Source organism: Mustela erminea, chromosome 3, assembly GCF_009829155.1.
Source record: "Mustela erminea isolate mMusErm1 chromosome 3, mMusErm1.Pri, whole genome shotgun sequence".
In the NCBI taxonomy this organism is placed as follows: Eukaryota; Metazoa; Chordata; class Mammalia; order Carnivora; family Mustelidae; genus Mustela; species Mustela erminea.
Window position 1 is genome coordinate 70,732,306 of NC_045616.1, and position 27,540 is coordinate 70,759,845.

The 27,540-nt window shown below is 35.5% G+C and overlaps 1 protein-coding gene across 2 annotated transcripts in view; it reads left to right on the forward strand.

Annotated features, from left to right (window-relative positions):
* The window catches only part of CENPK (centromere protein K), a 40,050-nt gene that overhangs the window by 778 nt on the left and 11,732 nt on the right, over nucleotides 1-27,540 (forward strand). Inside the window, exons 1-5 of one of the 2 annotated variants that reach the window (XM_032336130.1) lie at nucleotides 5,710-6,344; nucleotides 8,182-8,329; nucleotides 10,600-10,656; nucleotides 16,323-16,395; nucleotides 20,931-20,977. In XM_032336130.1, coding sequence (XP_032192021.1) covers nucleotides 8,213-8,329; nucleotides 10,600-10,656; nucleotides 16,323-16,395; nucleotides 20,931-20,977 — 294 coding nt within the window. In that variant the 5' untranslated portion in view covers nucleotides 5,710-6,344; nucleotides 8,182-8,212. Of the gene's footprint in view, nucleotides 1-5,709; nucleotides 6,345-8,181; nucleotides 8,330-10,599; nucleotides 10,657-16,322; nucleotides 16,396-20,930; nucleotides 20,978-27,540 lie in introns of those variants that run through there. The other variant, XM_032336129.1, reaches the window with a different exon arrangement.

Consider the following 27,540-nt stretch of genomic DNA (forward strand, 5'->3'; position numbering starts at 1 on the left):
GTGATGAGACCGTTGAAGATCTACTGTCTTAGAAACTTTCAAATACAGTATTATTGACTATAGTCACAAGCTGCCCATTTCATCCCCATGACTTACTGTTTTGTAACTGCAAGCTTGTACTTTCTGGCCCCCTTGACCCATTTTTCCCTCTCCCCACGCTGCCTCTGGTAACTACCAGTCTGTTCTCTGTATCTATGAACTTGGTTCTCTTTCTTTACCGCCCCCCCCCGCCCCCTCAAGGTTCCACACTGCACTTAAGTGGAATCATTTGGGAATTGTCTTACTCAGTCTGATTTATTTCATTTAGCATAACGCCCTTGAGGGCCATCCTTGTTATTGCAAACAGGAAGAGTTCCTTCTTTTTTTTATTTTTATTTTTTTTTATTTTTTAAGATTTTATTTATTTATTTGACAGGGATCACAAGTGGGCAGAGAGGCAGGCAGAGAGAGAAAGAGGGGGAAGCAGGCTTCCCACGGAGCAGAGAGCCTGGGATCATGACCTGAGCCGAAGGCAGAGGCTTTAACCCACTGAGCCACTCAGGTGCCCCGAGTTGCTTCGGTTTTTATAGCTGAATAATATTTCTTTGTGTAGGGTGTGTGTGTGTGTGTGTGTGTGTTTATACATGGCCACATTTCCTTTATCCATTCGTCTATGAATACCTAGGTTGTTCCCGTCTTGGTTATTGCTAATTAATGCTGTAGTGAACATGGTGGGTGCATGGATCTTTGAATTAGTGTTTTCATTTGCTTCAGATAAGTATCCAGAAGAGGAGTTGCTGGATCATATGGTGGTTCTGTGTTTAATTTTTTGAGGAACCTCCAAGATATTTTCCACAGTGGCAGTGCGAATTTACCTTCCCACCAATCCTGCGTATTTCTTGTCTTTTTGAAAATAGCTATTCCAAGAGGTATGAGGTGATATCTCATACTGGTTTTGATTTGCATTTACCTATGATGAGTGATGTTGAGCATCTTTACATGTATCCGTTGGCCATCTTTCTTCTTTAGAGTAATTTCTATTCAGATCCTCTGCCTATTTTTTAATTGAAAAAAAAATTTTTTTTTTTGCTTTTGGGTTGTAAGAGTTCTAACATACTTTGAATATTAACCCGTTTTTAGAAATGATTTTCAAATATTTTCTCCCCTTCCATTTTCATTTTGTTTATGGTTTCCTTTGCTGAGCAGAAACTTTAGTTTGCTGAATTCACACTTGTTTATTTTTTCTTTTGTTGCCTTTGCTTTTGGTGTCAGCACCCATTTCCACAAACACACCTGCCAAATATCCCCAAGGAGATTACTGCCTATATTTCTTCCAGGAGTTTTTGTAGTTTCAGGTCTTACATTAAAATCTTTAATCCATTCCGAGTTAATATTTGTGTAAGGTGTTAGGTAGTCGTCCTGTTTGATTCTTTTGCATGTGGCTATCCAGTTTTCCCAACACAATTTATTGAAGACACTGTTCTTTCCCCATTGTTTATTACTGACTCCTTTGTTGTAAATTGACCATATGTGTGTGGGGTTTATTTCTGGGCTTTCCGTTCTATTCCATTGATCTTAGAATTGTGTGGATACTTTCTAATAGTTTATTTCATGTATATTAGTCTTTTTCCAATAATAGTATGAGTTTCTTTAATTTGGTATTAGATCTTTTAAGTTTGTATAGCATAGTATCCCTAAATATGGCAATATTCTTCAGTACATGAGTGGGAATTGGAATACTAACTGAGATCCCTGAGGTTGACTTGCTCTCTTTTTAGAAAGGTACATTTAAGGATACAAAATGTAGTAAAGGGGTAGAGTTAAACTCTTATACATTTTTAAAAATCTGTATTCTAGGGGCACCTGGATGGCTCAGTGGGTTAAACCTCTGCCTTTGGCTCAGGTCATGATTTCGGGGTCCTGGAATCGAGTCCCGCATCAGGCTCTCTTCTCAGCAATTGGGCCTGCTTCCTCCTCTCTCTCTGCCTGCCTCTCTGCCTACCTGTGATCTCTGTCAAATAAATAAATAAAATCTTAAAAAAAAAATCTGTATTCTCATGCTACATTGAGTTTCTATTTCAGCTAGTTTGTTGAACACCTATCCACACACATGCACACAAATAATTTCACATTTTTTTCACATACAATGTATTTTACTGATTAGTATTCGACAAAGTGGGGAAAGAACAATTTGCACTTAATTTTTAAGTTAAGGTATATTTAAAACAAATAGGTGTATATGTTTGACTTTTTTGCTTGAAAATATTCTAAAATTGTTAATGATTGTGGCTTTGTGTACTTAACTATATCTTTTATGTATACCAAGGAAGATGTTCTGTGCAAACATTTTTGGATATGGCATAAGTTACTTAACTAGTCTTACTAATTGACTTCAGAAAGGTAATTGTAATGTTAATAGCTAATTATGATATATTTCATTATATGCCTGGTACAGTTCTAAGAGCTTTATACATAGTAACCTGTCGAACTGTGATAAATCTATGGGGTAAGTAATATTATTATCTTCATTTTACAGATAAGGAAACTGAGGCTCAGACTATTTAAGTGACTTGCCCAAGGTCACACAGCTTGTAAGTATTGAAGCTAGGAATAAACCTAGATAGTCCAATTGTAGAGTTCACACAAGGTTTTTTGGATAATGCTGTAGTAAGCATACTCATGTAGACTGAAGCAAATATATCTATCTGTAGGATTATTCCTAGGAATAGAATTTTGGGGTAACTGTATTTAAAATTTTGATGGATATTGCTTATTATCCTCCAAAGTGATTGGTTTACCAACAGTGCACAGTTCTTTTTCAACACTCTTTTCAATATTGTTTCTTTAACTGTATTTAAAATTTTGATGGATATTGCTTATTATCCTCCAAAGTGATTGGTTTACCAACAGTGCACAGTTCTTTTTCAACACTCTTTTCAATATTGTTTCTTTTTTCTTTTATTTTTTTCAAGATTTTATTTATTTGACAGAGAGAGAAATCACAAGTAGGCAGAGAGGCGGCAGGCAGGGGGGTGGGGGAAGCAGGCTTCCTACTGAGCAGAGGGCCTGATGCAGGGCTCGATCCCAGGACCCTGAGATCATGACCTGCCTGAGCTGAACCCACTGAGCCACCCAGGCACTCCAAATTTTATTTTATTTTATTTTTTAAGATTTTATTTATTTATTTGAGAGAGAGACAGAGAGAGAGCATGAGCAAGGAGAAGGTCAGAGGGAGAAGCAGACTCCCCTTTGAGCTGGGAGCCCAATGCGGGACTCGATCCCAGAACTCCAGGATCATGACCTGAGCCGAAGGCAGTCGTCCAACCAACTGAGCCACCCAGGCGTCCCCAAATTTTAACTTTTAAATGATATCTTTGTTTATGCAAAATTTTAAAAAATTTTATAGGGATTTTACTTAGTTTTGTTAGGAATGCTTTTCCAATCCAAGCAAAAAAGATGTCTCCATGTTTTCTTCATGTTCTATTTTATCATTTCTGTTTTTGGAATTTTTGAGGAATGCAGGGATGGTGTTAAGATTGAAGTGTATATCTAGGGTTATTTTCCCCCCCAAATACTATGCAGTTAGTTAAAAAGAATGAGTAAGTTCTATAGAAGACCAAATTATACATGGAGGAAAAAGCAATATAGTATAGGAAATATCCTCCGATTAGGATTGTTCTTGTATCCCTTTAATTTGTATTGCTATAGAGGCACCTGCTTGGCTCAGTCAGTTAAGCATCTGCTTTCGGCTCAGAGTCCTGAGATCAAGTCCCTCATTGGGCTCTCTGAGGAGCCTATTTCCCTCTCTCCCCACCACCTGCTCATTCTCTCTCTCTGTCAAATAAATAGATAAAATTTTTTAAAAATTTACATTGCCATCTCTGTTATATATCATAGGTCCATAAATGTGTGAATCTAGAAGGACTTTCTTTTTGTGTTCCATTGCTCAGTTTGCCTATCCATGTGCTAATTCTACAATATAAAAATTAGTATGGTTTTATAATAAGTTTAAAATCTGATAAAGCAAGTCTTCTCATCTTCATGATGGTCTTGGCTATTTTTGGCTTCTTACCTTTCTATAAACTTAAGAATTAGCTTGTCATGTGCTACAAAAACAAGAAAAAAATTTGATTAAGGTTTAATAGATCAACTTGAGGGAAATAACATCTTTACAGTATTGAGTCCTTCAATCTGTGAACATGATGTATCTCCCTAAGTTTCTTTAAAACTTCTCTGTTTGGGGGGCGCCTGGGTGGCTCAGTGGATTAAGCCGCTGCCTTCGGCTCAGGTCATGATCTCAGTGTCCTGGGATCGAGCCCCGCATCAGGCTCTTTGCTCAGCGGGAGCCTGCTTCTCTCTCTCTCTCTGCCTGACTCTCCGCCTACTTGTGATTTCTCTCTCTGTCAAATAAATAAATAAAATCTTAAAAAAAAAAAAAAAACTTCTCTGTTTGGGGCGTCTATATGGCTCAGTGGGTTAAGCCTCTGCCTTTGGCACAGGTCATGATCTCAGGGTTCTGGGATTGAGCCCCACATCGGGCTCTCTACTCAGCAAGGAGCCTGCTTCCCCCTCTCTCTCTGCCTGCTTCTCTGCCGACTTGTGATCTCTCTCTCTCTCTCTCTGTCAAATAAATAAATAAAATCTTCAAAACCAACCAAACAAAAAAACCTGTCGGTTGATAAGTCTGATTAAACAATATAAAACTTAAGTTCCATAAGAGTAGAAATGTTTTGGGGGAGTGGGTTATTCTGATTTGCATTTAGTGTTGTGGGTTAGACATCTTTATTATTCTTTTTTGTTCTGTCTACTTCCTTAAAATTGTCCCACCTTGGAATTTCATGCCATCAGACTCCACCACCTACCACTCCTTGCAGTGGTCATCTAGCAGGATTACATCATGCTCCTTCATTTCTTGAAGATTTTTAGCTTCTGGTTCACTGCAACCTTCTGCAAAACTACTGTCCTACTTCATGGTGACTTCAATACCCATCTATGGCCTCTCTTTTTCTTGACCTCTTTTCCTCTAGTGATTATATTCTCCATCTTAGAGTAGTTACTCATTCCTGTGGTCATACCTGAAAGACTGTCATTCTTTCACTTTGTCTTTGTCTGCATCTGTGCTGCTACACTATAGAAGAAAACATATAACCATGTTTTAGTTTCCCTTTAAATGGATAACTAATAATCTCAAGTGGGCATTTAATGCTACCCATTTATCCTACTATTTTATTCTTTCCTGTTCTCTTATATATGTATTTTATATATTTCTTAATATATTTCTTAAATCTTTAGTGCTTTTCCTCATCCTCATTCATAGCCTCTGACCTTAGTTAACCATTTTCCTGAGAAAAGAGAAGCAGTCCAAATAGAACTTCCAAAAGATCCTATCAACACATCTACTCATGTACTGCCTCTATGCCCCTAATATTCTGCCTACCCTGGATGAACTATATATACTTCGATCTTAAATCAACCCCTCTACATGTGTATTAAATCTCATTCTTCTTTCTCTCCAGCAACTTCTGCAGTATTTCCTTCTGTGTCATTTAAGATGCTCTATTTTCTTGTCTTTTTTTTACCCTGAAGATTTATTTATTATAGAGAGAGAGAGAAAGTGCACGCAAGCGAGAATGGGGAGAAGCAGAGAGAGACTCTCACGCGGACTCCGCACTGAGCATAGAGCCCACGCAGGGCTCTATCTCACTACCCTGAGATCATGACCTAAGCTGAAATCAAGGGTCAGATGCTCAATCACGTGAGGCACCCAGGTGCCTCTCTACCAAAACTACTCTTATAAAGGCCTCCAGTTTTGTGTATTTACTCCATTGAAATTATTGTGACAAATTATCCTAAGACTTAAAGGTGTAAAGCAACCGTTTACTATGCTCAACAATTCTTTGCATCAAGAATTTAGACAGAATGCAGCAAGACAGCTTTTTTCTCTTCCACAATGTCTAGGCCCTTGTCTAGAAGACTCAATAGTCTAAGGGCGGAATCACGAAGAATGTTCATGTGCATGTCTAATGGTTGATGCTAGCTTTTAGCTGCGATCCTCAGTTCTGTTCTATATGGGCTTTACCATTGGTCTCTTCATTTGTGCCAGTTTGGACTTTCTCACAGAATGTTAGCTGCTTTGTAAGGGAGAGTACTCTGAGACTGTTCTGAGGTAATAGTGCTATTGCCTTTTATGACTTAGTCTTAGAAGTCACTTCCATAGTGACTTCTATTCATAAAGACGGTCAGAAAGTCATAGGTTCATGGGGAGGATAAATAGGCTCTAACTCTGAATAGGGAGTGATAACCTGAAATATTGCTGTGACTGTTTTTGGAAAATACAGTCCTCAACTCATATTGCTAAGTAAATTGTCAATCTGTTTTTATCTAATTTACCTTTCTTATATTTGATAATTTGATAATTCATCATTCCTTCCTTTAGTACTTTCGTATTTTGAATTTCAGGATTTCATACTCTTATTAATTTTCCTCTTACCCTTTTGGTGCTTTTTAGACTGTTTTGGTGGTTCTTCCTCATTTTCTCCAGATCTGGAACTCTTCTCATTCCTGCCTGTACACTCTGGCTTTTGTGATCTCACCCAGTCTCACAGCTTTAAATATTTTGTATGGTGATGACTCAAATTCTAGCTTGAAACTTCCCCTTCAACTCCATACACATACATTCAGTTGCTTAATCAGCATCTGCACTTTTTTAGCAAGTCTGAAATTGAAAATTGAATTCTTAATCATCTCTCCCCCATACCTTGCTGAATCTGTTTCCTCCACTCTCCTCTTCATCTTAGAAATCAACTGGCAACTCCATCTTTCTAATTACTTAGTTCTAAACTTTTTTTTTTTTTAAAGATTTTTTTTTTTTTTTTTTTTTATCTGACAGAGATCACAAGTAGGCAGAGAGGCAAGCAGAGAGAGAGGAGGAAGCAGGCTCCCTGTAGAGCAGAGAGCCCGATGTGGGGCTCGATCCCAGGACCCTGGGATCATGACCTGAGCCGAAGGCAGAGGCTTAACCCACTGAGCCACCCAGGTGCCCCTCTAAACTTTCTTTTTTAAAAAGATTTTATTTATTTATTTGACAGAGAGAGAGATCACAAGTAGGCAGAGAGGCAGGTACAGAGAGAGAGGGAGAAGCACGTTCCCTGCTGAGCAGAGAGCCCGACGTGGGGCTTGATCCCAGGACCCTGAGATCATGACCCGAGCTGAAGGCAGAGGCTTAACCCACTGAGCCACCCAGGCGCCCCAGTTCTATACTTTTTAATAATAAAAAATTTCTTGGATCATTGCAATAGCTTTCTAACTAGTTTTCTGCTTCTGACCTTACTGGCTGTTCTTAACCAGAGTTTTACTGTTAAAATTTAATTCAAATTCAGTCATTCTCCTATTGAAAACCCTCTAATTGTTTATTATCTCAGCTGAAGTCGTTAAAATGGCTACAAAGCCCACATGGTCTCATCCCTCTAATCTCTCTGATTCCATCTTGTGTTCTCTGCTTTACTTTGCTCCAATCACACTGGCTGCTTTACTGCTCCAGGAACATGCCAGTCATATTTCCTGCCCCAGGGTCTTTGCACTGGCAGTTCTCTGCCTGCAGCCTCTTCCTCTAAATATCCCCATGTTTTACTTCCTTATCTCCTTCATGTTTTTTGCTCATTTATCAACTTCTCAGTGACCTTAAGTGACCACAATTGTTTACAAAATTGTATTACCTCTGTCCAAGCACTTCCTATTTTCTTCCCTGTCTTGCTTTCCTCCATAAAATTATAATTATTTCCACTTATATTGGGGTGCCTGGATGGCTCACTTGGTTAAGCATCCCACTCTTGATTTCAGCTCAGCTCATGATCTTAGGGTCCTGGGAGGGAGCCCCATTTAGGCTCCTCACTCAATGGGGAGTCTGCTTGAGGATTCTATCTGTCTCTCTCACTTTGCCCCTTCACCTACTAGCATGCACTCTCTCACTCTCTCTGTCTCTCTCAATAAATAAATAAATATTTTTTAAAAAGTTATTATTTCCATTTGTAAATTATTTGATATATATAGAGAGAGAGAAAGAGAGAAAAATGTAAGTTCCATGATAGGGAAGGATTTTTGCCCATTTTGTTGACTCTTCACATGTATAGTTCCTAGGTGAGTATCTGGGAGGTGATAGGTGTTCAGCAATATTGTTAAATGAATAAATATTTTTTACTTCAGTTTTCTTACAAGGCTAATTATTACAAGGCACATGTCAGTGAATCAGCAAGATCTGGATCCAGACAGTACTACAGATATGGAAGATGTTACAAATGCTGAAGAAGAACTTATTAAAGAATGTGAAGAAATGTGGAATGATATGGAAGAAGTAAGTACCAAGAGGTAAAAGTGATTATATATATATATATATATATATATATATATATATATACTACTATAAGATTTAATTCCATTTCATTAATAGACTTAAGAAAAAAATTATGCTTGTTCCTTAAAGCCATTATATTATACGATAAATGTTATATATAGCTTTTAGACCTTTAAGCATTTATTTGGGATTCTTTATGCTGCAGAATATAGAGCTATAGAAAGAAAAAATTATTGACAGTCCCTGCCATAGGAGGTTATATTCTAATAGAGGCAGTAGCCATTGTATTAGAAATATTGTGGTATAAATTCAAAGACATCTTTAGGACAAGTAATAAACCTAGATTGAAAGAGTCAAGGATAGCTTTCTAAAAGCAGTAATAACTAGGGGTGCCTAAGGTGGCTCAGTTGGTTAAGTGTCCGACTCTTGCTTTTGCCTTGGGTCATGATCTCAGGGTTCTGAGATTGGGCTCTGCATCAGGCTCTGGGCTGGGTGGGATCCTTAAGATTCTCTCTCTTCCTCTCCTTCAACCCCTCCCACCACCTCTAAAAATTAAATAAATAAATAAAAAGCAGTAGAAACTGAATTCATTTCTAGAGAATAAATAGGAAGTAGCCTCTGAGAGAGTTACACAAAGGAGAAGGAACAAAACATATAAACATTGGGAAAGATTAGAGAATTCTAGGTAGAATATTATGACTTAGTAAATTAGAACAAGGATCTGTGGAGTGAGGCTGGAAAAGAAATTAGGAGCAAAAACATGGAGGATTTTGTCGAGTTTATAGTATGGGGAGCTATTAAAAGATTATAAACATGAAGTGACATGAGATGCAGTTTGGGAAAAGTACTTGGTGATTTTGAAGAAAACGAAATATAGAGGATGGAGACTGTAGGTAGAAAGAGCATTTAGAAGGCTCTAGTACTAGCTCTGAGTAAGTACTGTAGGACTAAATCCTATCATTGCAAATGGTAGGTTTCAAGAGTTACTAAGGAGGTAGGACCAAAAGGATTTGGAATTTAATTGTTCTGAAATGGGGGAAAATTACAGATATTTTCAGGTTTCTCGTTTGGGCCAACCTTGGTGAGGTTCATTTCCTAAGACAGAATAGAGAAGTAGAGAGAATATGTAATTATGGAGTTTGAGTGAAAATATGAATTAATTTAGAAAAAGTTGTCTTTGAAATTTATGTACATTTTCTGATGAGCCAGAATCACTATCTGGTAAATTGCAATATATTGGTAAAAGTTTTTTCTACTAGCATAGTGTATGGTATAGGCCACAGGCTTCACATCCTGTTCTTTGCTGTAAAATTTTATATTAAAGCAGGTTATTGGTTTTCTTTTTTTCCTTTTTTCTAAATTATTTTTTAATATAAATTATTTGTACATCCTATGATTAGTGTATTTTCAAGATAATATATATAATTGTTTTTTGTTTATTTTGGTATTTTTTCAGTATAGAAATGGAATTTAGAGATAAAAAATTTGGAGGTTGCCTAGGTGGTGTAGTCAGTTAAGTCTTTATTTCGGCTCAAGTAGTGATCTCAGGGTCTGGAAATAAAGCTCCATGTTGGGCTCTGAACTCAGGATGTAGTCTGCTTGGTATTCTTTCTCTTCTCTCCTTTGCCCCTCTCCCTGCCCCTGCTTGCTCTCAAATAAATAAATCTTTAAAAAAAATTTTTTTTGTATAAAGAGATAACTGCTACTAGAAATAAACATGAGTAAAATTTAAATTACCCATATTTTCAGTCAGATATAATCACTATTAATGGTTGTGGGGTTTTTTTTAAATGGAGTAGAAACAGTATCTCCTGAAGGCTTTATTTTCTAATGATCTTAACTATCTTTTTACCTCTTTTTGTTATTTTCTACAGTGCTTTCTTTCTTATTCTCTTATTTCCTATTTTTCTATTATCTAACTTCAAATTCACTCTAACTATTAGTTTGTATTTTCTTTTTTTTTATTTCTTATGCTCATTTTTTTGTTCTATGTGGACTCTAGTATCCCTTTCTACTTTTGATGTATTCATCATGGGACCTGTTTGGGGGCCTTCCTGATCCTCTTACTTAGAAAGTGAGGAATGTAAACTCTTCTCTTACATCAGTTATTTGTATTTATTATTTTAAAAGGAATATTACACTGACTGGTATAAAAGAGGGAAAAGTAATTGTCTGTTATATATAAAAGCTTATAGTGTATGACTTGTTTTATTTACTTTTTTTGTTTTGCTTTGCTTTTTGTTTTGTTTTTATTTACTTTTTAAATCAAGTGTCAGAAAAAATTATCACTTGTTGGAACTGAGACACTCACTGATTCAAATGCTCAGGTATGAATTCTTTTTTTCTTCCTAAAAATAGATAAGTTTAATTCATTTTGTTTTGGATAAGAATATTACTCATCTATATGAATGGAAGTTTGTTGATACCTATATGCTTAATCACTTGGAAAATTCTCTACTCTTCCTGATTTAAGAGAAATATTCTAAATACTTTTTAAATAAAGTATTATAAATATTTTCTTTATTATCTTTTAATAGTTACACATATGTTTAACTGTTGAGTGAAAAACTGCAATTAAGATACCTTGTTAAAAATTTCAATACCTTTTCTACTTTGTCTTGGGTATAATAGCCAGGTTTTTTTTTTTTTTTACTGTATGTGTGAAACTTAACTGATTTTATTATATGCTTAAATAAAGGATTAAGATATCCATTTTAATAATCCAGGACCTATGAAATTGGTTTAGGAATATACCAGTGGATCAGTGCAATGGATTCAGAATTTTTAAAATGACAAAGATGGGGCACCTGGGTGGCTCAGTGGGTTAATCCTCTGCCTTCAGCTCAGGCCATGATCTCAGGGTCATGGGATTGAGCCCCACATTGGGCTCTCTGCTCAGCGGGGAGCCTGCTTCCCCCTTCTCTCTGCCTGCCTCAGACTACTTATGATTGCTCTCTCTCTCTCTGTCAAATAAATAAATAAAATCTTAAAAAAAAAAAAAACGACAAAGATGATAGCCAGTTTGTGGGAAAAGGATGAATTAGTTAATAAATGTTAGTGGTGCAACTAGTTATCCATTTGGGAGAAAATAAAATTGGACCTCTGTACTTCATTGTAGAAACATATATTCTGGATTGATTGCTATAAAAATCTAACAAGAAAAGTTGGGGGACTATTTGTGCAATCTAAGGACAAGACAAACTTCTTGGCTAATAGCAGAAACCTAGATATTATAAAAGAAAACGAGATATATTTGTCCATATGAAAAATTAAAAATGTTTTGGTGTTAACTTTAAGAACACAGTCAAATATACAATTGACTCTAAAGAAAGATCTCTAAACTGGTAGTAGCATGTCAAAAGACATAAGAACCAATTGAAGGTACTCCTGAATTCCGAATCACACAGTTTACATTTGAAAACAGGTTCTGTTTGTTACAAGGGCAGCAGGTGAGGAAGGTGAATGCTTGTGTCTGCCACCAGCAAGCTCCAGTTGAGGGTTCATGTGCTTCATGGCCTTTTACAGAGCAGAAGACAAGTGAAGTCAGAATCAGGACCAGCAGTCATCAGTTTATGGAGGGAGATATAATATGGAAGATTTCTTGAGGGCTTTCATTTTTTTGTTCTACCTCTTTTCATTACAATTGGAATCAAGTTTACGTGTAAACTATTGGTGATTTAAGTTTCCTTTTGTTCTATTTAGTGTAAAACTGTCTAATTGGAAAAAAGGAAGTTATGAAAAATAAAGATTGAACTACTGCTCCATAAAAACATAAATTTGATATCATTGGAGCATGAAAAGGAATAATGACCTTGATCGATTATAACAATATGAAAAAATGAAAATCTGTGAGCATAACAATACTGAATAAAAATGAGAATGAGAGAGAAAAAGAAGGGGAAAAAACTAACTTGTCACTTTTGGAAGTATTTATTATATGAGGTCTTTAAAAATTAGTAATAGAGAGGGTGCCTGGGTGGCTCAGTGGGTTAAGCCGCTGCCTTCAGCTCAGGTCATGATCTCAGGGTCCTGGGATCAAGGCCCGCATCGGGCTCTCTGCTCAGCAGGGAGCCTGCTTCCCTCTCTCTCTCTGCCTGCCTCTCCATCTACTTGTGATTTCTCTCTGTCAAATAAATAAATAAAATCTTTAAAAAAAAAAAAAATTAGTAATAGAGAATTAAGCCATCTTTTTAAAAAATTTTGCATCTATCAATAAATATAAAGTTCTCTTATATCAGGTAAAACTGAATATTGTATTTGAAACAGCCTTGTATAGTAAATAAACTCTTATCCGGTTTTCTTGTGAAATATGGCTTTCATATTGTAGAAACTGAGACCTGCTGAATCAGGATTATTAGTAAGGTGGAGCAGACACTCTGGAAAACAGTATGGAGATTCCTCAAGAGGTTGAAAATAGAGCTACCATATGACCCAGCTATTGCACTACTGTGTATTTACCCTAGAGATACAAATATAGTGATCCAAAGGGGCACCTGCATCCCAAGGTTTATAGCAGCAATATTCACAATAGCCAAACTGTGGAAAGAGCCCAGATGTCCATTGACAGAAGAATGGATAAAGAAGACGTGATTTATATATACAATGGAATACTCAGCCATCAAAAAAAAAAAAGAGATCTTGCCATTTGCAATGACATGGATGGAACTAGAAGGTGTTTTGCTAGACAAAACAAGTTAATCAGAGAAAGACAATTATCATATGATCTCACTCTTGTGGAATTTAAGAAATAAAACAGGATTATAGGGAAAAAGGAGAAATCAAAACAATATGAAATTGAAGAGGGAGACAAACTCTAAGAGACATTTAATTATAGGAAACAAACAGGGTTGCTGGAGGGGAAGGGGTAAGGTGATGGGATAATTGGGAGATAGATATTAAGGAGGTCACGCGATGTGATGAGCACTGGGTATTATATAAGACCAATGAATGATTGATTTATACCTCTATAACTAATAGTACGTTGTATGTTAATTGAATTAAAATAAAAAAATTCTCAAAGTAAAAAAGTAAAATAATTGCATAGTTTAAAGAAAAGGAATACTAGGTGCTATAAATAGTAATTGAAGGAGTACATTTTTAAATCCCCCCCACCCGCACGAAAAAAAAGAATCACTAGGGATTGGGCCTATACATTTCCTGAATGTTTTTCATGCAGTGAGCCAAACAAATAACTGGCTTTGGTGGAAGTGCTTATATAGTTGTAAAGAATCCAACCTGAGGTAGTTAGTAAGAACATTGTGTAAGGGATCCACAAAAAATCTTTTTTCCTATTGTGTTGAGAGTCCCCAAGATTAACCCCAGGGATAATTCACAACACTCACAGTGACTCACAGGAGAACTCACAAAGCTCAGTGTATAGTTATATTCATGGATAAGATACATTACATTAAAAGGATGCAGACTAAAATCAACAAAGGGAAAAGGACTATAAGGTAAAGTCCAGAGGATATAAGACAAAAACTTTCAGGAGTCCTCTCTCAGCGGAGTCATACAAGATGTTCTTAATTCCCCCAAGGAGTTATAGTGGTGTGAAATGTTTTCTACCAGGGAACCTCATTAAGATTCAATGACCAAGGTGTTTTGTGGGGACTAGTCACATAGGCACCTGCTGCGTAGCAGTTACAAAATACCAGACTTCCAAAAGGAAAGCAGGTGTTCAGCTTAAGTCATATTCTTTGCGAAAACTGTTAAGTCACAATGAGCCACTCTTAATAAGTTTTGGTGGGAACCATCTCAAAATACAAGTTCCCAGATGCCAGCCAAGGGCCAACCCTGAAAACAGGCCTTTAACTAATCTCAGGCTTGCTTGGTTACCTTTTTTGTGTGCTTATTAACATTAAAATTTCAGCATTAAAATTCCGTTTTTAAAGAAAGAAGTTATTTTAAATAAGAAAATGGAAGGGATTCTCAAATTTCATATAAATCACTTTAGAAATACTGCTGTTGTTTTTTAGGAAGTATTGTTTATGGCAAGATCAGAAATAATTTGAGTGTTTGCCTTAGTTGAGCTTTGGGAAGGTAAGAACTGTACTTCATCAACATAGTATAAGGTTGAAGTGTATGAAATTACTTGTTTTTTTAAAGATTAAAAATTGAATATTTGTTATTTGATGCATTTCAACCTAATATGTGCAGGAAAAGTGATACCAATTTCTTATCCCTAAGATGGTTTTGTGTAGTTTACATACTACTTTTTAAGAATTTGTTGTTTCTTAGTTATAATTAGCATTTATAAAATTGCTTTATGGTTCACAACAAACCTTTCACATTCATATTTAACTATCTATAAGAAAATAATGTTAAAGTCTCCTTTGGTAAAAATTTTAAAAACTGAAAATGCATTTTTATGCATTACATAAAGCTTTCAAATACCCTAGGTTTTTTGCCTCTTGACTATTCAATAGTCAGTGTTTTGATACAGAACAAAATCTTTGAATGAACCTGCTTTGTATCATAAAAATTTGTTAAGGGGCACCTAGGTGACTCACCTGATTAAGCATCCATTTGACTCTTGATTTTGGCTCAGGTCATGATCTCAGGGTGGTGTGATTGAGCCCCACATGGGGCTCTGTGCTTAGCCTGGAGTCTGCTTGTCACTTTCCCTCTGCTCCTCACCCAGCTTGTGCATGCACTCTCTCTCAAATAAATAAATAAATAAAATCTTTTGAAAAATGGCTAAAAAGACAGTATTTGTTCTTTCAGTGTAAATATTACGGTAATACCCATTGCATTTTTTATCTGACTGCCAATAAGAATTATATAGAGGTGATAAAAATGTTCTGAAATTTAACTTTAAGCATACATAGTCTTCAATTTAATAATCTAACCAGGCAACAGATTTATCACATAGATTTATAATTCTTAAAATTTAAGTGCTTGGAGCCACTTACTATCAGAAACATATCATCTTTAACCATTGTTTGAGATTGGTTTTTAATAAAACCAATTTAACAAAATTGGTTTTTTAAATAGCCTTTGGAAACAATCTCATTTTATAATTGTCTCTATGTATGTATTTAAATAATTTTTTTTTTATTAAGTAATCTCTGCTTAATGTGGAGCTCAAACTCACAACCTGAGATCCATAGTGCATGCTCTACTACCTGAGCCAGCAACCTATCTAAAAGAAGTCGCTATTTTTCCTAAGGTGCATAGAGAAAAAAAGAGTATCTTTAGGGGCGTTTGGGTGGCTCAGTTGTTAAGTGTCTGCCTTCAGCTCAGGTCATGATCCCAGAGTCCGGGATGGAGCCCCATGTTGGGCTCTGTGCTCAGTGGGAAGCTTCTTTCTTCCTCTCCAACTCACCCTGCTTGTGTTCCTCTCTAGCTGTGTGTCTCTCTGTCAAATAAATAAATAAAGTCTTAAAAATATATATAATATCTTTAAAGTAAATTTGTGTTTTTTAAAGTAAACACTATCCCCACCGTAGGGTTTGAACTCCTGACTCCAAGATCAAGAGTTACATGCTCTACTGACAGAGCCACCAAGTTTCCCCTAAAGCAAATTTGTCTAAAAACTGTTGGCAAGAAATAACATCTTGTGTTTTTGAAGATTTTATTTTTGAGTAATCTGTATACCAAATGTGGGGTTCAAACTCACATTTCTAAGATCAAGAGTCATATGCTCCACTGACTAAGCCAGCCATATCCCCTTATATTTTTAAAGTAACATTTATTTAGGGAATAAAAGAAATATATTTAGGTCCTTTTATTTTAGGTTGAGTGCTAAAGTAGAACTGATCATTTTTTAAGACTGTCACTGGAATAATGGGCAACTTATGAGTGATAATTAATAATTGTTTAAAGCAGAATTCTGTTTGGAGTAATAATTTTTTATACTTTGGATGCCTGTTATTTTAGCTGTTTATGTTAGGAACTTGAGATAAAGTATTAAGATGTCTACACTTTTTCATCTGTGAATATCTAAGAATATTTTGTAAAAAATGACTGTTTTATACTTTCTTTTTTTTTATAGCCATCATTATTAATTATGCAAGCGAAATGTTTGACTGCTGAACTCAGTCAATGGCAGAAAGAAAGCCCTGAAAGTAAGGTTCTTGTTTTTAGATTTATATTTTTGTAAAGAAATTAGTGGCAAATTAATTTAATGATTAGAAGAATTATAAGATCCATTTCACCTTGTTGAAATTGCCTAAGTTTTTCTTTCATTTATATGTTATTTTGTGCTTATTTTATTATTATAGAGGAATATGTTTGTGTGACATTATAATAATCTTGAATTATAGGAACTTAATTATAACCATCATTTGATCCTTAACAGACACTATCTTACCTGCTCAGTAGAAACTATAAATTGTGTATTAAAAAATGAAACTTACTTAGTAGAGGGCACCTCGGTGGCTCAGTCACCTGAGGTTATGACCTCAGAGTCCTGGGACTGAGCCCTGAATTGGCTCCCTGCTCAGTGAGAGAGTCTGCTTTTCCCTCTCCCTCTGCCTCTTACCCCATCTTGTGCTCTTTCCCAATCTCCCTCTCAAATAAATAAATACAATCTTTAAAAAAAAAACTTACCTAGTAGAAAAGTTATTTTATATACTTATTTACATAGGGACCAGACCACATAGATTGTATGTTGCCTCTTGACTTATTCAACAGGGGCCAGCTATATATTTGCCTTTTTTCAAGAAATAGAAAATGGCTTTATTTATTAATTATTATTATTTTAAGATTTTATTTATTTATTTGACAGACAGAGATCACAAGTAGGCAGAGAGGCAGACAGAGAGAGAGGAGGAAGCACCTCCCCACTGAGCCGAGAGCCTGATGTGGGCCTTGATCCCAGGACCCTGGGGATTACAACCTGAGCCGAAGGCAGAGGCTTTAACCCACTGAGCCACCCAGGTGCCCCTAGAAAATTGCTTTAAAATCTGCCATTAAAATACCCATAATTTCTATTATGAAAGCTTATTTGTTTGTGCCACCTATATGTGTATATTTGGTATTTTACATGGACTATACCTCTTTCTTTTAACATCTCTGTTCTCCTTTCTCCTGCCCATTTGCCTCCTTTCCCTGAGCTCCCCCCAGTTCTCATTTTAGTCCCCTTTGTAGGTTTATTGTTCTCTAATCCCAGTTGTTAGGATTCTTCTGTTCATTCTCTTTCTAGGCAATTTCATCTGCATTCTTGATTTTAACTACTTACTATATTCATCCCCACCACTGTCTTAAAAACTACCACATGGGGCGCCTGGGTGGCTCAGTGAGTTAAAGCCTCTGCCTTCGGCTCAGGTCATGATCCCAGGGTCCTGGGATTGAGCCCCACATTGGGCTCTCTGCTTAGCGGGGAGCCTGCTTTCTCCTCTCTCTCTCTGCCTGCTTCTCTGCCTACTTGTGATCTCTGTCAAATAAATAAATAAATAAAATATTTAAAAAAAAAAAAAACTGCCACATGGTAGTTTTTAAAATTTTAGCATTTCTGGTATATAGACAGTTGTTACTTTAATTTGCATTCAACTATAGATCCTGTTTCCTCCTTAGGATTATATTTAGCATCTCAAAGTCTGCTCATACTATGCTGTTAAATTTGCTGTTCTCTAGAGGACTGTGCCCAGCAATTTCGCTTACTACTCTATATGCTATTCCAGCATTATATTTCCTCCTTTTGTTTTTATATATCTGCATTAACAACTTCTATATTGGTTTGCAAGGCCTGTCATAACAAAGTATGATGGACTTGGATTGCTTAAACAACAGAAATTAATTTTTTTCTTAATTCTGGAGGCAGGAAATCCAAGATCAGGTGGTTTGCAAAGTTGGTTTCTTCAGAGGCCTCTCTTCTTGCCTTATAGCTTGCCATCTTCTCCCTTGGTCTTCACATAGTCACCTGTCTGTGTACTAATCTTTTTTTAATTAAAAAATTTTTTAATTTTAATTTTTATTAATTATTTTTATTAACATATAATGAATCATCAGGCTTACATACTTCACAGCACTCACCATAGCACATACCCTTCCCAATGCCCATAATCCAACCACCTTCACTCTTTCCTTCCTTCCCCCAGCAACCTTCAGTTTATATTGTAAGATTAAGAGTCTCTTATGGTTTGTCTCCCTCCCGATCCAATCTTTTTTCATTTTTTCCTTCCTTACCCCCCAAACCTCCCGCCCTGCCTCTCAAATTCCTCATATCAGAGAGATCATATGATAATTATCTTTCTCTGACTTATTTTGCTCAGCACCATACCCTCTAGTTCCATCCACGTCGTTACAAATGGCAAGATTTCATTTCTTTTGATGGCTGTGTAATATTCCATTATATATATATGCACATTCTGAGGTGCTAGGGATTAGAATTTCAAAATATGAATTTGGGTGGATAGGAGGACACAATTTTCATGACTGCTTCCAAATCTGTTTTTATAAGCCAGACTTTCTGCAATGTCATTCTTAGATCTCTTTCTACTTTCTAGACATCTTTTCCAAAATATTCTACACATGCCTCAGATTTATAAATTGATCTCCATTCTCTGATCTATTGAATGGAATCTGTTTAAATCAACCATAAATTTAAGAGTCCTTCTGGATTCTTCCTTTTTCATGTATTACATATAGCCAGTCATTAAATATTAACCCCTATTGCCACACATTTACTCTAGGTCTTCATCACCAATCCACTAGTTTGTTATAATAGACTTTTACTTCTTGTTCAAGATTGTTTTTTATTAAATAGAAATTTTCAAACTTGAAAGTTAAAGGTCCACCTTCATTTTTTGCATGTGTATTATCTAGTTTTCCCATTACTATTTGCTAAGAAAATTGTTCTTTTCCCCCATTGAGTTGTCTTGACATCCTTGTCAAAAATCATTTGACTATGTAGTGAGGATTTATTTCTGGATTCTCTGTTCTCTTTTATTGGTCTATATGTCTGTCTCTGTTGCCAGTAGCACACTTGTTTGATTATTATAGACTTATAGTAAATTTTGAAATTAGCAAATGTGAGACCACCAACTTTGTTCTTCTATTTGAAGATTATTTTGGCTATTTGGGGTACTTTGATATTCCATGTGAATTTTAGGGTGAATTTTTCTGTTTTCTACAAAAATGTTATTGGGATTTTGATAAGGATTGCATTGAAGCTATTGGTCAATGTAGGTAGTATTGGTGTCTAATAATATTAAGTCTTCTAGTCCTTGAACATAGGGTATTTCTTATTGTTTCTATCTTTGATTTCTTTCAGCCACATTTTGTAGTTTTCAGCATACAAGTCTTTTGCTTCCTAGGTTAAATTTATTCTGAAGTATTTTATTATTTTTGATGCTATGTATCAGGGAATTTTAAATTTTTATTTTTCTTATTATAATCATCCCTTATATACACATTTTGTACTGGTAAAACCAAACACACAGGCTGGCCTATGGGCCAAATACCCATTTTGCTCTGGGTTGCCAGTCCCACAGACTGCCACACTGAAAAATTTAAAATAACTTTATAGTTTTAGAAGCTGCTGTATTGTGTGGGCTGAAATGATTATATGAATCAATACTGAAGTGCTACTCATGACCGCACTGACCAAAACGAAGATTATTAACTTTATATTCTTAGAATCCTTCTCATTGCATTTATTGAAATGATTTGGTAGACATCCTGGGGCTGCCGATATACAGGGCCTATGAAGCACTTGTGGGAAGCTCTCTCCTGTCAGAAGACCCTTTAGAAATAGCAATTTGATTAGAAAATTTTCAGTAGCATATTATTTGAGAAATTTTAATTAGTACTTTATTAAAGGTAAACTTAAAGTACAAAGGTTGAACTTTTCTAAGTATAAGGATTTAATTTTGCTATACAAAATTAAACTGAAACTTTATACTCACAAATTGGCAAAAATTTAGGAGAGTTTGTATCTTTTGCTATTTCTTATTGCTAGGAGAAATTCTTTAGAAAAGAATCTGGCATCCTATATTAAAATAAAAAATACGTATTTCCTTCTATGAAATTCCATTTCTGGGAATTTATCCCAAAGAAATAAAAGCACTAATGCATAAAGACATAAGTTTAAAAATGCTTATGGCATCATTGTTTTTTGTGGCTAAAAGTTAAGTACAAAGTTAATGTTCAGTCAGTACTGTTATCAGTCAATACACTATGGTACATTTATCCTGTGAAATAATTTGTAGTGATTTAAAATTATGAATTAGATTTATACCAGATAAATAGAAAAGATTTCCATGGGGATTTTGTTGAGGAAAAATAAGAAGAATATATATGATACTCCATTCTTGTAAAACCAGCAATAGCAAAATGAATAACCCTTGGTGTATATGTACAGATGATATACATGTACATATATATACATATGCTTAGGATCATATAATTAGAGATATATTTAAGGACACACTATAGATTATTAACTTTATTTTTGAGAAATTGAAAAACAAAACAAAAGGCACAAAACCCAAAAATGCTTCAATGTCATGTTTGTCTAAAATTATATGTAAGTTGGTTATATATGTAAAGATGTTAAATAAGAAAATAGAAGTATCTCAAAAACCACAAAATCAAATTCTTTATTTTTGAGAGTTAACTAAGCATAAATGTATAATTTTGGTTTGTTTTGTTTCTACAGTAATTCCACTGAATGAAGAAGTTCTAGTGACATTAGGAAAAGAAGAGGTAAGTCACTTAATCAGTCTGCAGTAACCCTAATTAATTTATAAGTGTTTGGGATTCATGATATAAGTAGGATGAGTCTACTTTAAAGCCATATTGATTTTTTATTTTGATTTTATGTTTTATTGGATGGAATATTTTAAATGACTTGAATTTTGTTTCACCAATTTGTATACAGAACTGTTATTAGTATTTAATAGTAAACTTTATTCTTTTTCTTAATTTTCAGTTGATTAAACTCCTCATAATAAAAGCATAAACATTAAACATAGTTAAATGATGATAATATACATCTGTTCTTCTCAAAACTTAACCTACATATCAATAAAGACATTTTTTAACATGTAAGTCCATTAGGTCAAACAAGAATTGTAAACAAGGTTGTAATGCATGGAAAGAAATAAGTATCTGTGTGTCAAGAGAATTAGACAGGGATGAAAAGATATCTGCCCTACAGAGTTGAAAAAAGTCTTGGGATTTGAAGGAACCTAATACCTCAGTATTCAAGGTTCAAGTCCAAAGCTAAAAACAAGATTTCTTTAACAGCAGAACATGACTGTCAGGCTTTCTTTCTTCTAATCAGGCAGCTAACTTTTTACTCCCATACTTAGAAAATGGAGGTATTGGATATGGAGACACTAAACTACTGAGGCTCTGGACTCCGAGATACCAGGTTGGGTGTTTAGTAGGGTTGGTGTGCAGGTCAAAAGTCAGAAAGATCATTACTGTGTGGTGGAAGTACCAGCTCCTTCTCCAGAGGTCTTACAATCTATTATAAAATAACCTCAGACTGGAGATAAAATAATCTCTGGAAAATCTAAACGGCTTAAGAAAAAAGATCCGTAAGTGTTAGTATATGGGGTTCTCAGTGAAACAGCAGGATTGGTGTACATCGAAAAATCTCATTCCTACACAGAGTTTTTAGTATTTCTGAGTTTTAAACGTAAATGTCCAGCCAATGGTCATCAGCATTTGTGAATGCCTCTAAATGGAAAGGCAGAAACCCTAAACAACTGACAAAGATGAACCTTAAGGAAGTAGAGATAATTCAGGGAACAAAGAACTTAATAATATCTTCAGAGAGACAAAAGTTTTTTGATTAAAAAATAACGGGAGGGGTCTCTGGGTGGCTCAGTCATTAAGCATCTGCCTTTGGCTCAGGTCATGATGCCAGGGTCCTGGGATCAAGCTCCGCTTCTGGCTCCCGGCTCAGCAGGAGGCTTGCTTCTCCCTCTCCTACTACCCCCTGCTTATGTTCCCTTCTTGCTCTTTCTTTTCCTCTGTCAAATAAATAAATAAAATCTTTAAAAAAAAATAATGGGCACCTGGGTGGCTCAGTTAAGTGTCTGACCCTTGATTTAAGCTCTTGTCATGATCTCAGAGTCATGAGATCTACCCCCATGTTAGGCTCCTCACCCACTCATTGGAGAGTCTGCCTGAGATTCTCTCTCTCTCCCTTTGCCCCTCCCCCTGCTTGTGCATGTGTGCTCACTCCTTCAAATAAACAAATAAATAAATAAATCTTTGAAAAAAAAAATAATGGAACATCAACTTAAGAAAAGTACTACTTCATACCCCCTTGATATTGCTAAAGTCAAAAGACAGACAATAAGAAGTATTGGTGAAGATATGGAGAAATTAGAACATTGATAAACTGCTAATGGGAGAATAAAATAGTGCAGCCCCTTTGGAAAACAGTCTGGTAGTTCCTTGGAAGATGAAAGAGTTGCTATTTGAACGAGCAGTTTCACTCCCAGCTGTATACCATAGAGAAATGAAAATAAGTGTGTGTCCACACAAAAACTTAAACATGAATGTTCATAGCAACATTTTTCTTAATGGCCAAAAAGGTTAAACAACCCAAATATTCATCAACTGATGAATAGAGAAATGTGATATGCCTATACAGTGATGTACTATTGTCTAAAATAATGAATTACTTAATGTCATAATATAGGTGTATCTTGACAACATTGTGCTAAATGAAAGAAACCAGTCACAAAATATTGCATATTATATTATTTCACTTATATGCAATGTCTGTAATAGGCAAATCCATAGAGACAAAGTAGGTTGTTGCTTATTGATTAAGGCTGGATGATTGGAGAGGAGATAGTAACTGCTAATGGATATTGCTAACAGGTTTACTTTTGGGATGATGAAAATGTTCTAAAATAGATTGTGGGGATATTTGTACGACTCTACAAGTACAGTAAAAATAACTGAATTATACACCTTAAATGGGTACTGTGTCGTATGTGAATTGTATCTCAATGAAGCTGTTATTTTGAAAAGGACAAATCAGAATAAGAGCCTTTCTAAATAAAAACATAATACCTGAAATAAACACAAAAATGTTGGTAGTGATAGTCATGGAAATCTCCTACAGAGTAAGGATGGCAAAAAAAGAAAACAACTGGAATAACAGAAGATAGTAGAACTATAATATCAACTCAGAAGTACAGAATAAAACCAGCAGAGCTTCCAAAATTAAAAAAAAAAAAAAGAAAGAAAGAAAAGGGAAGGGAAGAAACCTAAATAATACATGAACATTTTCCTAGAATGGAAAATAAAGATTCTTTTTCATATTGAAATGATCCACCAGATTTTCAGTATCATGAATTAAAAATGACATGATATAATGATGCATTGTAATTTTTCCCTTTGGTAGCAGTCCTTAGCTAGCAACTCTGGTTTGAACTGGCTGAAATTCAAACGATGCAGTACCAGCATTGGCCTTAACATTCTGCTTTCATTTTAACTATTACAGATAAAAATAATAAAGAGATTGAATATTTAGCTTGTTTGTTTCTCTTGTTTGTTTCTTGTATTTTATATCTCCTTATGCATCCTGTCAGCCAACTTATGCATCCAGTCAGCCAACTGTCTGAGAAATTTTATGTCCATTTCTAAATTCCCACACTACTTCTGCTTATAAATATTGATCATGGTCCAGCTGTTGTCTTCTATCTTTGTTGACTGGATAAACATCAGGTGCCAGGTTCCTCATTCTCTGCCCCATTATCCTTCTTCTTCCCATAGAGTGCTTTCATTATGTTTTGGTGAGCCAAGGTCAGTATAGCAAAATCCCACTTTTGATGCCATCTGTTGTCAGGGTTTTCCCTAAGACCACTCTGATTTCGTGGATGGGCACACAGGAGTCAGAGAAGCTATTGTACTTATGGTTACAGTTCGTTATAGTGAGAAGATACAGATTAATATGAGCAAGGAAAACACAGATAGGCTAAGCTTATAGTAATCTTTTCCCAGTGGAGTTGATAGATTTGTTTAATTCTCCTTGAAACTGAGTACACAACACGTACAAAGTATTGTCATGTAGGGAAGTTCACCTGGGACTTATCTAGAGTTTTTATCAGTAGTCAGTCACTATGCTTAAGGGGCTTCCTTGACTGACCTCTCCTACTCACACTTCAGCCCTCAGAGCAAAACTGCATTCACCATAAATCACATAGTTAGAATAAACTCTCTGATCAAACTGGTGCCAACTGTGGCTTGAACTCACAACACCAAGATCAAAGGTTGCATGCTCTACAGACTGAGCCATCCTAGCACCCTGTATAAACACTCCGATGATACATAATATTCTAAGGCCTCAAAGCTCATCCTTTAGGTGTCCACAAGGGACCTGTCCTGAAAGCAGGCCCTTCTTGGTAATGTGCAGGTGTGCACCCTTGGATTGCTCAGTTAACTCTTTCCTGCACACTTATCTTTTTATTTTCTTAACAGTATCTTAAAAAAAAGTATGTTACTAAATGTTCCATGGGCAGCTTACTGAATTTTGACTGAGATTCTATAGTTTAATTTGAGGAGAATTGACATCTTTAGCCCAGGGATCCATGAGACCTGTATGATCTCTGTATTTACTTAGGTCTCCATCTATTTAGTATTTTTAAGATTTACCTCATCAGTGTTTTATAATTCATTATATCAAAGACTAAAAAAGAAAAAAGACATTTTACTGTTCCAGTGAATTCAGGAAGAATAAATAACAAAATACAATATTAATTCTTTATTTTTTTTAATTTTCATTTTTTTAAGCAAACTATCCCGTATGTGAGACTTGAACTCATGACTCCAAGATCAAGATTCTCTTACTCTACTGGTTGAGCAAGCCAAGCATCCCAATTCATGATTTTTTAAAAGACTTAAATTGTAATAGAGGTGTATAGGTCTTACACATTTTTGTCAAGTTCATCCCTTTGGTATTTCATATTTTTGATGCCATTAAAGTGGTATTCTTTTTTCACTTGTCAATTATTTAATCCTGATACATACAAATACAATTAATATTTATATATTGATCTTCTACTAGTGAGTCTGAAAAACCCCTTTATTCTAGTGGCTTTTTTGTAAATGTTGTAGGATTTTCTACATAGCTAGTTATGTCATCTGAGATCAGAGGAAATTATATTTTATTCCTTTACAGCTGGATGCCTTTCATATCCTTCCTTCTTTCCTTCCTTCCTTCCCTTCCTTTCTTTCCTTCTCATGAGCAAGAGGGGCAGAGGGACAGGGAGAGAGACTCTCTAGCAGACTCCATGCTGGGCACGAGGTTGGACTCGGGGTTGGATCTCACAGCCCTGAGATTGTGATCTGAGCTGAAATCAAGAATCAGGTGTTTAACTGACTGTGCCAGCTAGGTGCCCCTACATGCCTTTCATATATTTTTCTTGGCTTATTGTACTGTTCTAGAACATTTATTTAATTTTTTTAGAGATTTATTTGAGAGCAAGAGGGTGCACTAGCAGAGGGAGAGGGAGAGAATCCCAAGGAGACTCCCCACTGAGTGCAGAGCCCAACACAGAGCTCAGTCTCACAACACTGTGATCATGACCTGAGCAGAAACTGAGAGGCGGTGACTTATCTGACTGAGCACCCAGGTGCCCATGGAACATTTAGTAACATACTTAATGAAAGTGGTGAGAATGGACATTTTTTCCCTTGTTCCTGACCTTAGTGGATAGCATTCACTCTTCCATCATTTAAGTGTGATGTTAGTAGTAGGTTTTTTATAGATTCCCTTAATTAAGTTGAGGAAATTACCTTCTATTACAATTTATGGAGTCTTTTTCCAAAATCATGAATTATTATTGAATTTTGTCATTTATTCTTCAAAATTCATTGAGAAGATTTTTTTCTATTTTAGTCTATTGATATAAAAAATTACATTATTTTTAAAAACATGGGATATTATATTAGTTTCAGGTATACAATATAATGATTCAATAATTCTATACATGTTTTAGTCCTCTTCAAGATAAGTACACTCTTAATCCCCTTTATCTGTTTTCCCTATCGCTCCATACACCTCCTCTCTGGCAACCTAGTGTGTTCTCCATATTTAAAGACTCTTTTTTTTCTTTGTTCTTTAGTTTCTTAAATTTCACATGTAGGTGAAATCATATGGTTGTAGTCTTTCTCTGTCTGATGTCTTTTGCTTAGCATTATCCCCTCTAGATCCCTTCATAACTGTTTCAAATGGCAAGATGATAGCAAATATATACCACATCTTTATCTGTCTATTGAAGGGCACTTAGGTTACTTTCAAATAAATCTTGGCTATTGTAAATAATGTTACAGTAAACATAGGGTTATATATATATCTTTTCAAATTAATGTTTTTGTTTTCTTTGGGTAAATACCTAGTAGTAGACTTACTGGATCATATGGTGATTCTATTTTTAATTTTTTGAGGAACCTCCATACTGTTTTCTACAGTGGCTGCGTCCATCTGCTTTCTCACCAATAGTGCTTAAAGATTCCCTTTTCTCTACATCCTTGCCAACTTTTGTATTTTCTTGTGTTTTTGATTATAACCATTCTGATAGTTATATAATGATACCTCACTGTTGTTTTAATTTGTATTTCCCTGATGATTAGTTATGTTGGGCACCTTCATGTGTTTGTTGGCCATCTGTATGTCCTCTGTTTTTTTGTTTTTTTGTTTTAAGATTTTATTTGGGAGAGAGAAAGCGAGCACGATAGGAGGCTGGGGGTGGCACAGAGGGAGAGGAACAAGCCTACATAGGGAGCCCAATGCAGGGCTTGATCCCAGGACCCTGACCTGAGCCAAAGGCACACATCTAACCTCCTGAGCCACCCAGGCACCCTGTGTGTTTTCTTTGGAAAAAATGACTATTCAGGTCCTCTGCCCAGTTTTAATTGGATTATTTATTTTTGTTGGTATTGAGTTGTATAAGTTCTTTATATAGTTGGATATGAACCCCTTATTAGAGCATTTCCAAATATCTTCTCCCATTCAGTAAGGTTTTTTGATGGTTTCCTTTATATTTTGGTGTGGTCTCAGTAGTTTAATTTCACTTTTGTTTTCCTTGTCAGAGGAGACACAGCCGGAAAAATATTTCTATGGCTGATGTCAATGAAATTTCTATGGTTGCCTGTGTTTTAGAAATTTGACGGTTTTAGGTCTTTCATTAAGGTGTTTAATCCATTTTGAGTTTATCTTCTGTATGGTATGAGAACGTGGCCCAATTTCATATTTTTGCATGTAGCTGTCCGACGTCTTCCCATCCTTCTTCCCATTT